The sequence below is a fragment of the Lepidochelys kempii genome, chromosome 19 (assembly GCF_965140265.1).
Source record: "Lepidochelys kempii isolate rLepKem1 chromosome 19, rLepKem1.hap2, whole genome shotgun sequence".
Lineage (NCBI taxonomy): Eukaryota > Metazoa > Chordata > Testudines > Cheloniidae > Lepidochelys > Lepidochelys kempii.
This window is the reverse complement of record NC_133274.1, coordinates 16,731,929-16,745,468: the sequence shown is the minus strand read 5'-3', so window position 1 is coordinate 16,745,468 and position 13,540 is coordinate 16,731,929. Positions and strand designations below refer to the sequence as shown.

The 13,540-nt window shown below is 47.2% G+C and overlaps 1 protein-coding gene across 7 annotated transcripts in view; it reads right to left on the bottom strand.

The window, feature by feature from the left end:
* HIVEP3 (HIVEP zinc finger 3) overlaps positions 1-13,540 on the bottom strand; it is a 493,107-nt gene that overhangs the window by 8,871 nt on the left and 470,696 nt on the right. For all 7 annotated transcript variants that reach the window (XM_073317990.1, XM_073317989.1, XM_073317994.1 and 4 more), the window contains one exon: positions 4,430-5,499. In XM_073317990.1, the coding sequence (XP_073174091.1) occupies positions 4,430-5,499 (1,070 nt within the window). The remainder of the gene's footprint in view (positions 1-4,429; positions 5,500-13,540) is intronic.

Sequence of the window (13,540 nt, the reverse complement as noted above, 5' to 3'; positions counted from 1 at the left end):
TATGCAAGGGAACCTATTTCCCCTTGGTCGTCCCCCCCCCCCCTCCCGGTTCTTCAGACGTTCTTGTTAAACCCTGGATTTGTGCTGGAAATGGCCCACCTTGGTTATCATACACATTGTAAGGAGAGTGATCACTTTAGATAAGCTATTACCAACAGAAGAGTGGGGTGGGGGGAGAGAAAACCTTTTGAAGTGATAAACACCCATTTTTTCATGGTCTGTGTGTATAAAACATCCTCACTGCATTTTCCACTTTATGCATCCGATGAAGTGAGCTGTAGCTCACGAAAGCTTATGCTCAAATAAATTGGTTAGTCTCTAAGGTGCCACAAGTCCTCCTGTTCTTTTTGTGCTTTATATTGTGACCCTACAGGCTGGGTCAGTGTATCTCACTGATACGATTGTAATGCTTCCCTATTTAATAGCTCTGCCTGGAAGAACTGTCTTTCTGCAGCACTGCGCTGCTGCATACTCCACAGCATGACCGTCCAAAAATTCAGACAGGGCAGGAAACAGCCACAGTGCTAGCTGTAGGCCATGGAGAAATGCTCTGCTCTGAGGCTTTGTGCAGCATCTGTTCCCTCAGGATGGATGCTCCTGCCCTACAGCCTCCACTCTCGCTTCTTTATCCCTAAAAATAAACATACCAAAGCAAGGGTATGGATATCAGACACCAGCAGACGACATTTCGAAACTAGTTGCTTTAGTATCTTGGCCCAGTCTGTGCGGCAAAAGGACTTAAGTGGAAGGGCCCTTGGTTTATGTTCCTTTGCATCTACTCCCCATATCTGAAGTCCTACATATGGGGAAACTCTTTGGATTTCAGAGAAGGTTGAATGACATTTAGGCAGCAATTCCAGCCTCTGTCTACCCAGCAAACAGCAGAGCACTCTTAATGGAAGCCTTTCAGGGCAAGGACCACGGCTTGGTATATGGTTGTTCAGAACCTAACACAATGGACACTGATTGTTTCCAGGTTTCAGAGTAGCAGCCGTGTTAGTCTGTATCTGCAAAAAGAAAAGGAGGACTTGTGGCACCTTAGAGACTAACAAATGTATTTGAGCATAAGCTTTCCAGGGCCTCCAAGCTGGACTCCAATAAAAAATATTGTCACCATAACATGGGGAGAAATGACACAATAGAGGTCCCTGGTTACTCTTCCTCAGGGACTCCAGATCAAATGCTATTCCTTTATAACTCAAGAATCTGTTTTTCTAATTGCTGTCCCTGCAAACACCACCTTGGGTTGGAAAATCCAGCTCTGATCTTTTGCCTCCTGCATCGTCATCAGGAATAAAGATTCTGCGGTGAAAACTCAGCTGACAATCTCAGTGATGATGGGTGAAGCAGAATAGGCTCCAGCTCCATCTCTCATAGCTGCTCTGGTGCTGTAAGTCTAGCGGGAGCGAAAACTTCTCTGTGTCAGTAAAATGAACAGAGGAGACTAGGGGCTACCCAAAGAGCAGACAAATGGACTAAGAAGAGGTCACTTTTCTGATTATAACCATTCTTCAAAGGGACTGGATTATTTACCTCCTTGTTTGCCAAAAGCATCATTAATGACATAGTCAGTTATGTCATTACAGTCTGGGAATCTGGTTTGTCAATTTGCTTAGGCTGGAGAGCTACCTCTGCTGTACGGGATTCTAAAATTTTCAAGGGTTATCATGAACTTGCAAACAGAGAGACAGGGAGGTTTAGAATTCAGTGTCACATTCGGGGTGTGTGTACAATTTATATAATAATTCATAGAATCATAGAATATCAGGGTTGGAAGGGACCTCAGGAGGTCATCTAGTCCAACCCCCTGCTCAAAAGCAGGACCCATACCCAATTAAATCATCCCAGCCAGGGCTTTGTCAAGCCTGACCTTAAAAACTTCTAAGGAAGGAGATTCCACCACCTCCCTAGGCAACGCATTCCAGTGTTTCACCATCCTCCTAGAGAAAAAGTTTTTCCTAATATCCAACCTAAACCTCCCCCACTGCAACTTGAATTGTATGTCTGCTTTCTGCAGCATAAGGATCCATCACAGGAGATCATAGAATCATAGAATATCAGGGTTGGGAGGGACCTCAGGAGGGCATCTAGTCCAACCCCCTGCTCAAAGCAGGACCAATCCCCAATTAAATCATCCCAGCCAGGGCTTTGTCAAGCCTGACCTTAAAAACTTCTAAGGAAGGAGATTTTACCACCTCCCTAGTTAACACATTCCAGTGTTTCACCACCCTCCTAGTGAAAAAGTTTTTCCTAATATCCAACCTAAACCTCCCCCACTGCAACTTGAGACCATTACTCCTTGTCCTGTCCTCTTCTACCACTGAGAATAGTCTAGAGCTATCCTCTTTGGAACCACCTCTCAGGTAGTTGAAAGCAGCTATCAAATCCCCCCTCATTCTTCTCTTCTGCAGACTAAACAATGCCAGTTCCCTCAGCCTCTCCTCATAAGTCATGTGTTCCAGACCCCTAATCATTTTTGTTGCCCTTCGCTGGACTCTCTCCAATTTATCCACATCCTTCTTGTAGTGTGGGGCCCAAAACTGGACACAGTACTCCAGATGAGGCCTCACCAATGTCGAATAGAGGGGAACGATCACGTCCCTCAATCTGCTGGCAATGCCCCTACATATACATCCCAAAATGCCATTGGCCTTCTTGGCAACAAGGGCACACTGTTGACTCATATCCAGCTTCTCGTCCACTGTCACCCCTAGGTCCTTTTCTGCAGAACTGCTGCCGAGCCATTTGGGCCCTAGTCTGTAGCGGTGCATTGGGTTCTTCCGTCCTAAGTGCAGGACCCTGCACTTATCCTTGTTGAACCTCATCAGATTTCTTTTGGCCCAATCCTCCAATTTGTCTAGGTCCCTCTGTATCCTATCCCTGCCCTCCAGCATATCTACCACTCCTCCTAGTTTAGTATCATCCGCAAATTTGCTGAGAGTGCAATCCACACCATCCTCCAGATCATTTATGAAGATATTGAACAAAACCAAGATTATTTCACAGTAGACTGAAATAGCTGTAGGGTGGGTGAAAGTCTGGGCCTAACCCAGGGATAGTGTTTGAAGTTATAAATGAAAAGAATTAAACAAACAAACCCCAAGGGAAATCAGTGCCACATCCCTGATAGGGAAAAACCACAGACAAGGAAAAACACACACTGGGCTACATGGTTTCTATGAGGAATCACAGGATCACTGTCTGTCAGGAGAGTACTATGGCAGAAGTTCTGTAAGGGCTCTCTGTCCCCAGAACACTCTCCACAGGTGCACACCAGTTTCACAGCAATGTAACTGCACTGGCTGACTTCAGTGGTGTTACTCCTGATTTACACCAGTGTAACTTAGGTCTTGTTCACACAAGGGCTTATTCATGCATTAACATCGTACAGTTTCGAACTAGGGAATTTTCAGTCTGAGCCAGCAGGGTCTACATGGCCTGTTAGTGTGCAACAGGTGAGGTTCAACACTACTGCGCACGCTTCAGTTCAGACTAACCCACCATGTAGACAAGCCCTCAGATGAGAGCCAGGCACATACAGACTTTCTGTGGAGAGCTGTGGCAGTAACAGTGGAAGTGGGAGATTTCTCTACAAACCGCGTGTCCTCTTTAATCTATATGTATGGGAGAAACACACTAACGCCCTTTACATGTAGGATGTGATGTGTCCAGCAAAGGCAGAATTAATTGTTTTTTTGACCCAATGAGGAAAATACCTAGTTGGTCTGAGAAAGCGAGTGAGATGAGAAGCCCAAATAAATGTTTCTCAACAGCTAACGTAATGGAGCTAGCTGGAAGGCTAGATGGGATTAGTAATGGCGACAAGAACTTTCGCCTTTACTGGTTCAAATCTGGTTCAGGTCCGTAGAAACGGAACATATCTAGAATATCATGGCTATTCATGGCATTTGAGAAATGAGTTAGTGGGTCTCAAATTCCTATAGAACAAGTGTCCCTATCACAAAACCACAACCTCAGTCTTCACTAAGTGCCCTTCCCACCTTGTTGCCTCTTCAGCACAAAGGCCAAGGACTGAGTGAGCCACAGATAATGAATATCCTCCCATCCTTTAGAAGTCATTCCTCCACACAGCATGGCATTAACCCTTAACTTTAAAAACAAAAACACACAAAAGAAAAAAAAACGGCGTGGGTGTGTGAGGGAAGAGCAGGGGGAGAGAGAGGAAACGGAAGGGGGAAGAAGGAAGAGGAGAGAAAAGAAATGGAAGGGAGAGAAAAGGGGTGCAGAGGAAAAGTGATGGGGGTGGAAAACACGCACTTGCTGCTACCTGTGTAGCACCCATCCTGTGACTCAGCAGAGGATATCAGTCAATCTGACATCTTTCACTAGACAATATCCATGAAAGAAAATCAAAGGATTTACAAAGATGAATAGAAAATATGAACATAGAAGAAGAATTGGAGCTTACCAACTTGGACTCATACAGCTCTGCACTTTTGCCAAGGAACCTGTGAGGTAGAGGCATTGAAGCTAATATTCCATGCTGGAGTTTTAATGAGCTTTGAACTTGGTCATCTGCAGCTGATTTGCTGCTACAAGGCAAGTCCTCTTTCCCTGGGGATGGATATCTAGAAAGTGACTCTGAACAGGCTGGAGGCAACATTTTCTTCAGTGATAAATATCTGACTGATGACATCTCTCTGCTGGGAGACAAATGCCCCACAGGGGAGACCCCCCTCTCTGGTGGGAGGTACGTTCTTGGGGATAACTCTCTTCTTGGGGAAGGGTGCCTGCCGGGTGACAGCTCAAGCCTTGGTGACAAACATCTCAATGGAGATGCCTCCCTTCTCGGTGACATGCGCTGACACGGTGACATCCCTCTCCCTGGAGACAGGCACCTTAGTGAAGACATTTCTCCAGTTGGCGAGAAACGTTTCGGTGAAGTTTCATTTTTGGTTAACAAGTGCTTTCTAGCTAGCATTGGCCTGCTGCCGCTGCCGCCGCCACCACCACCAGAGTCCTTGCCTGGAGACCACTTCTTTCTTGGGGAGGTGTCTTCTGAGGTTGACAGGTCCATAGCTAAGAACATGTGCTGCTTTGTGACAGATTCCCTTTCAGCAGAAGCCAAATGTTCACTGGAGGTCAAAGCTGGCCTATGGAGACTCAAGAAGCTGTGGCAAACAGCAACTTCGCTACTGTCTGCTGACCATTTTGTTTCCAGCCCTGGGGAAGTGGTCTGGTGGCCCCTGCCTACTTGTTGGATGCTGGAGACAATATCTTGTGTTAAAGACAATGCTGCTCCTGTGCATTCCTCTGGAGCAGATGGAGAGCTGCCCAAAGAGTGCATTGGAAGGGAGGTATGTTTTGCTTCTGAAAACTTTAAAGGTGGCTCATCTTGGCTCTCCTCTTCCTCCTCATCTTCATCATCTTCATTGTCATCGTCATCGTCAGATTCCTCTAGGTCTGAAAACTGGTGCTCCTCAATAGGCTCGGATCCCTCCCTCCCTTCGGAATCTTGGAATAGGTCTTCACTGGTTCCTGGAAAAAAACAAAACAGGAAAAAAAATCCATCAAGCATGCAAAATAGACACAAATATATTGAAATAATCAACTTCTGTGTTAAACTCCGAGTGCTCAAAGGAGCTCTGAGTGGACTAGATGAAAAAAGGATATTTTTGTTGTCCAGACCCTTATCATCTTGTGTCTGATACCTGCAGCCTCTTCCTCTCGGCCCTTGATGTCTGTAACTCCTGTAGTTCATTCAAAGGCTGCTGCTAAAATCACCTTTCTGGCTCATTGCTTTAACCAGCCTCCCACCATTTGCATCCCTCTGCTGGCTGTTCGCCACCACCTCAAACACAACCCTTTAGCTTTAAGGCCCCTTCCCAATTTAGCCCCTCCATAGCTCAATGACCTATTATTTTGGCATAACACTGACTGCAGCCTTTGCTGTGCCAGCATACTCAGCCATCACATCTGCTGCTCCCTCAAACACCTGCACGCATTCTCCCAGGCCTCCCATTATGAATGGGAAAAGCTCGTTGATAAGAGCCACAAAGCCACACTTTCTCTTCCTTTAAGCCCCTCTTCAAGACTTTTCTCTGCCATGATGCCTGCAAAGCTCTACCAGCTGGCAGTGTCTAGGCAGGTGGAAATCCGCCACATCTCTACCAAATGCTTGTTTTTCCGGTTATCTCACTCATGTCACCACTCCCCTTTGTTTGTCTCTTCCATTAGTCACATGTGGACATAACTAGAGGTGGGTGAATTTTTTTTTAATTCTGTCAATGTTTCAGACATCAAAACTGCCCCTTCCCAAACAAACAAACACCAGGGGAAACCATAAAAAAATTCTGTGAATTTTACCCTTCCCATATTTTGACCAGTTCTAGTCATAACTTAAGACTGTGAGCTCTGTCTGGCAGCGGCAGTTTCTGCATCTCTGTCAAATGCCTAGCAGCATAAGGCTCTGATCCTTAACCTGACACCTAGATGTTGCTGCCAATACAAATGAGATTAATACATCAACAGCACCGAGCGTGCGATAGGTGCTGGATAAAGTGCACATTCTAACTGCCATGGGGCTAGAGTCACAAAGGAACAAAGACACTTAGAAAATCACCAGGATTCACAAAGCCTGAGTTAGGTGCTCAGGCTTCCTATACAAGGAAAGGAGGCAGACAGGTGCCTAAGAATAGGATCCACCAACGCCAGCATGCTAGGCAGGGAGCCGCCTATGCTAGCCAATGAGAGGGGAGTTTGGCATGTAAATCTGGGCTTGGTATTCTCAGCTGTGAGCCCTCACCCAGAGTCAGGCACCTCAGGAATTTCTTGCAAGAATCTGGGGGGAAGAGGGGTAACAGCCGCCTTCCTCATAACATTTAGCCCAGTTGTTGGGGGAGAACGAACTGACCAGGAACATTCCCATGTGTGTCAGCGTCACTATCTTCTATTGAAGTGGCTCCACTTTGAACACACAGAGTTATCTGAGCACTGGCTCCAGGGTGAGAGCTCTACCCACCAGGCTACACAGTCACTCTCATGCCTGCTTTTGCTCTCACTTATCCACACCAGCATATCCCACAGTCCAGTGGCTATGAGAGAGACGGCAGAACCCTCTTCAAATTCCCTTTCCTCATCGGGCAGAGGAGAGACTTGAACCAGGGGTCTTCCACATCCCAGAAGAGTACCCTAACCACTGCACCGGACGTTACGAGGGAGGGCCTCACCTCCCCCACAAACCCTGTCCCCCCATTTTTTGTGAAGTGAGGCATGCTCTGTGCATGTCTATCATACTGGGCCTCACAGGCAAGCTAGACGCAGCAGCTGGTCCATGCATTGCACAGGAGCTTGGGTGTCTGTGCACCCAAAGCGAAGCAGCAGTGCACATGTCCAGAGTCAGAAACACAGGCAACCTGGGGAACGTTCTCTGCAAAAGCTTAGGCTCCAAGTAGGTTTAGGCACCTACAGGGCTCAGTGGCAGCTGAGGGGGGTCTTCTGAATGCCACTGGTACCTAAATCTGGGACTTAGTGTCACTGTGCTTCCAAGTTTGATGCTGTGTTGGGTAACTCCCTGCTGCCCTCTGCTAAGAATGTTTTTATCTCTGGGCCATGGACGTAAAACATGTTGGCAGGGGAGACGTGAGCTGGTTTCGAAGAGATCCATAGGAACAGCCACTGGATGTCACTATTGCTCAACCCAAGCAGGATTTTCCTAGTGCAAGCTCTTCGAGCTGGCTATTTGAATATTAACATTCTCAGTTTCTCAGCCTCTTTGTGTGCCAGGCTACATGAAGAAAACCAGTGTCCCTTTGCTAGTCCACGTTTGCTGACTGTCTTCAGTAGGTCTCTCTGTGGTTAGTTCCCAGCAGTTTCACAGACACCTGTGTGAACTCACTAACTGCAGGATTCCTGGACTCCTTTTCCACTAGGTTCAGATGAGGACACCCTATTTCTCACCTGATCAAATCGATGTTAACTGAAACAGCATTTTATTTAATGATGCCATCCACCAGCCAGTCAGAGCACCTGGAGAACTAAGCAGAGCGAAAGGTCAGGCCAGACCACTTCTGACCACGCCAGGTGGGTTGTCAGAGGTAGAGCTGGCCAAACAATGAGAAGCCGCTCTGATCCATGGATAAAATACCCCAGTTCAGGTTACTGTGAGTTGTGGGGTCTGATCTTTTGTTTGTGAGTATTCAGCAACTGTCAGATGTTGTGAAAAAGGGCACGCATTTTAGCACAGATGCATCATTGGCTCTTCTGTTATTTAAAAAGTTTCAGCTGTCACACAATATATGTAGTGAATAGTCAAAGTGAACAGCTCACAACCACGAGGCTGACTGTTACATGGTGAGACACGACGGGTAATGAACAAATTAGCTGAAATTAGGATCCGGCTATGGATTATTTGCTAATCCAGAAAGGAGCTAAATTCATAACAAGTATTATTCTAAATGAATAGTTCAACCAGCTCCAGTCAGAACCATGCATATTTCTTGCTCTGAAAGGGAAAACATTTCACAGCCAGATCTAGGAGTTAGTTATTTCCTCTACTCTAATGACTTTATGCCTTGGGAAAGCTTAGAACTGGCAGACAGTGATGGCCAAAGTGCACCCCACTGTTAGCTTCCACTCCCTAGGAATCCTCGCCCTGGGCTGTTTGGTTTCCTGGCAGTGACAGAATAATAGATAGGCACTGACAGTATCCGGTGAGCACAGCACGGTCAGCAGTACAAAGCTAGGGTAAAGCTAATCCATTTCTATGTGGTGGAGTATTCCACATTTGCCACACAGGAACTATCGGAATGAGTGAGATTTGGGGGAGCCCCAAGTGGATTTTGCCTTGCCCTCCTGACATGTTCCCACTGTGCAGAAAGAAAGCTTCAAACTCAGCCAAAGGCCAGAACGTTTCACAAGAGAAATCTGATTCTCTGAACTCAGCGGGCCAGAGAATGGGAAGGGAAAAGCTGGAAGGGCATTTTATGACAATGTGTCTGGGCAGTGACACATATCAATGGATGCCTAGAGCATATGGGCTTGATTCTCCACTCTGTATTGCTTGACTGAATTCAGTGGAATTACACCAAGGTAAAATTTGAGTGAAAGAGCAGAGGATCAGACCCAGAGTCTCCTTTTATGGCAATGGGAAAAGTCCTCTATTTCCCCTGTCCCTTAAATAGAAATAAACCCATCATGTGAAACACAGCCAGTTTTAGAAACGGATGGCAAAGAGAGTGCAGAGAGTCTTCCTAGAATAGCTCATTGCAATTGGAAATGATCACTTTTGGATGGGCAAGCCCTTGAATGGTTCTGTACTGATCTCCCTCTAAAAGAAGAGAAAGACAGTCTCTTTCACTACAAAAAAGAACGCTCTTTCCAACTCAGTGCCCTGCCAGCAATGGAAGCTATGTGATAGTGAGAAAATCTGGGATGTGGGATGGAGCTATGATCTTTAAATTTCATGTGAAGGCAAGTGTTAAGACATCTCTGTATCTTTTCCCTCTTCCATCCATCCATCCATCCCCCAGCACTTACAGGATCGTACATGATTTTCTAGCCCTTTGCATGGATGCTAGACTCTGCATTTCTGAGCCTCGGGTCTCTTCAGTCATGATGCAGAATGCTTTAAACTTGGGCAAAAGCCCAGGAATTGTTTGCTTTTACCAAAGGAACCCCCCCCCCCCCGAGTTGCTCTGACACCAAGCCTTCCCCTTTTCACCTTTACACATTCTTCCCCTGTCCCCTTTACACAAACACAAATGGGAGGAAGCGGAGACTGCATATTTTTTGTAATTCTAAAATTACATGGATTGTCTGCATAATGCAATAACGTCCAGACAGCTACACAGTCCAGACAGCAGCGGTGCAGCCAACATCAACAAATGGAGGAGGATTCCATTCGGAAAGCTAATGGAGTCCTACCCCTGTGCTTTCCTGAGTCTAGGCAGGTCCTTTCCCTCACTGAGCTTAGCAGGTGTCCAGGAACTGAGTGCTCATTCACAAACAGGCATGGACACATGATTTAATGAGGGGAGAAGAGGCCTCCCAGCTGACACTCACTCCAACCGTCTGCTAAGCATTCTCCCAGGTGACCTCTGGGTGAAAGGCAGATTTTTAACAGGGTTTTTGGTTTAATGGTATTTTTTAAAAAATGAGACCAAAGGCAGAGACAAATGCAGCCTTCTCGTCTGCTTAGCGCGTTCCTTTTCCTAATCAGAATACTCCTTTCAGCTTGCAGCCTTGAATGGCTTTAGAACAGCTCACACACTGTGCTGCTCACAATACATTACTATTAACCCTGTATGATCGGAGCAATGAATGATTGAATGAAATAATTAATGAAAGCATTCCCTTGAATGACTGAATTGAGCTCTCGCAGTTCTGGCCTTTGCAGCCTACAATTATCTGCTGCACAAATAGGATTTCTGATTTGCAGGTTTTTAAAAGCTTCACACAATTAATATGATTCATTAGTTTTAATTTACTATAATGAAAAGGTTTACAACAATCCTTGTGCTTTCAGAGTATCAAGCAACCAAAATTTCAGTAGCAACTGTCTCCTCTCCTATCAAGCTTTGATCTGAGTAAGAATCAGGTGCAGGTAGTATAAGGGCAGGGGGAGATTTGAAGGAGCCATCAGCTAATCAATTATTCTAAGTGAGTTAACAGACTGAAGGAGACCTCCAGCAATCTGACACTGGAGCAGGCTTCCGCTGGCTAACGCCGCACTAACACTTTTCCCCTGGGACTATCACTAGCAAATCCTAGACTGGGGTTTTTTTTCTGGCCCTGCTCCCCCCACTCTGAACTCTGGCAATGCCCCTGCCAAACAAAGAATGCCTCGGCATGAATGAAAGGCTGCTTTTAAGAGCAGGACAAAAGCCTAAAGCATAGTCAGATTTAAAGGAAAGAAAAGCATCCATTTCGGCAATGTAACCTGCACCAGCAGCAAGGGGATAAAAAGCCATTGTGCTTCCTCTGCCTATAGACCACCTTGGTAGGGGGGGAACCAGCAGCTTCCCTGCTTAGGAGTAACGGGGCTGCGTTTTACTTTAAACCACATTAACAAACCTCATCAGATTTATTTAAACAATTCTCTCAAAAAAACATCCAGGTGAGATTGTTAAAATGCTCCCTCCCATCACTGCTTGCCACTTGTCTGCCTGGATGTGGGTCTCATATCACAGGTGAAAAACCGGTGATCCCTGGGGAATTGAGTCCTCTGTGTATACAGAGAGACCAAATCTGATCCTTGGTACCCCTGTGTCGACCCACTAAAACTAGTGGAGTTCCAATAGATTTACACCTGTGTAACTGGGATCAGAGTCTGGTGCACAAGATGTAGAGTGGTCGAGTGCCTTACCATGGGATGTGGCGCTAGGAACCCCTAATCCTAACTGTCGTGCCTGCCTTCTGTGTGGCCTCGTGAATGTCATGTACACACCTACCCTCAAGGGTGCTGTGATTCACGACGGTCTGGGCAGAGCTTTGAGCCATGTCCTATAGAGCTAGACTCTTTTGCACTAAACCTTTGCCCCATGAAAATATCTTTCGTGGCAATTTAACAAAGCCAACCAGTGAACATATAGAGACGTGAATGTGGTGTCCTGAGTGCTAGTTTAAAAATGAGCAGACATGAATTTAAACCATTGTACAGTAAGTATCATCCCTATTGTTAGCAGATTCCTCAGGATGAGCCTACTTCTGCTCTAAAACATCATGGGAACCAGTGGAATTCACAGTGGTATAAATTCAACCCAGGGCCTTATTAAAATGGTATCTTCACCAAACACAGAAGACTTCAGCCCACATCCCAGCAAGGGTGAGGGTGGCCTAGTGCCCAGACACCCGAAGTCTGGTTACTGCAGGTGGGGGAGATGTCCGGTCATTACTGGCACCAGCCCTACTCAGCCAGGGCTGCTTCCTACCTGCGTTGGGCGGCTGCAGCTCACAGCCCTGGCTAAGCGGGAGGCAGGGTGGGAGGAGAAAAGCAGCGAGAGATGGGGGAGAGGGGGAAAGAGGAGTGGATGGGGCAGAGCCTTGGGGGAGGAGGCAGGGCAGGGCCTCGGGTAGGTGGGGGTGGGAAGAGGCGGGGCAGGTTCTGGCACTCCTACTGGAGTGTCTGTTTTTGAAATATTACCAAGTTGACAACCCTAATTAAAATTCATGTGATGCCTTTGTGAAGAGTGGGTTCCCCAGAGGGTTCAATTACTAGACCTTCCAATGACAGCTTCTGAATTTGAGTAAATTTCCAGGCCTGACAGTAAAGTATTGGCCACTGTGAGCCTGCTGCAAACTGAACTCTGCTGGTTTAGGGAAGTGACTCAGCACAAGGCCAGGACAATCAGACTGGCTCAGGCTGGGAGGGGCAGTAGAAGGAAAAAGAGAAATGCTAAACGCAGTTGCAAGAGCTGCTCTGGTGACGAAGGGTATGGGGGGCAGCAGGAAGAGGTCAGTGGTGTCCCATCAGCTCTGCAAAGCTTTGTGAATGGAGAACGTCATGTTGACCTAGCACATTGTACTGAAGCTCTGTGCGCCATCGGGCCAAACCCCACGGTGAAGGGGACAGGTGTATCATTTCTCCCCCTCAGTACACCTCTACCCCGATATAACGTGGTCCTCGGGAGCCAAAAAATCTTACTGTGTTATAGGTGAAACCGCGTTATATTGAACTTGCTTTGGCCTCGAGCATTTCCGTTATTAATGTCACTTCCCACCCCCTGTCTGACCCCCTCAGAACTCCTGATCCATCCAACCCCCCCGCTCCTTGTCCCCTGACCGCCCCCTCCAGAGACCTTCCCCCGTCTCTAATCACCCCCAGGACTCCACCCCCTATCCAACCCCCCGGCTCCCTGTCCCCTGACTGCCCCGACCCCTATCCACACCCCCGCCCCCTGACAGGCCTCCCGAGACTCCCACGCCCTATCCAATGCCCCCGTTCCCTGTCCCCAGACTGCCCCACTCCCAGAACCTCTGAACCATCCAACCCCCCCTGCTCCCTGTTACCTGACCGCCCCCCGAGACCCTCTGCCCCTTATCCAATCCCTCGGCCCCGGCCCGTCACCCTTAACACGCTGCTCAGAGCAGCATGTCAGAGCCAGACACGCTGATGCGCTGATCCGTCGGAGTGTGCAGCCCCGCCCCCCAGAGCGCTGCTTTACCGCGTTCTACACGAATTCGTGTTATATCAGGTCACGTTATATCGGGGTAGAGGTATATTTAAAATATATTTACTGTCTATACAAATGACCCACTGACAACAATCTCCAAATCCCACCAGCACGCCGAGACATCTGCCATCCCTGAAGGCTTCTTCCCACTTATCCCTGCACGGAGCCTCCAGCCCACGATACCGAGAGCCTCACTAAAGGAAACAGAAAAACAATCATAAAAACATCTAACGGCTCCCAAAGAGCTCGTCATCTAACCCTCAGCAACTGTCAGAGCTCAGCCTCTAACCATTTGGATAAAATATCCTTCTTTAGCTCACACAGCTAAGTATACATTAGGATTTCCCTAGTTCTTTTTGCTCCACTCTTGGTGATCTCTCACCTTGCCCTCGACATTTCAGAGCTGT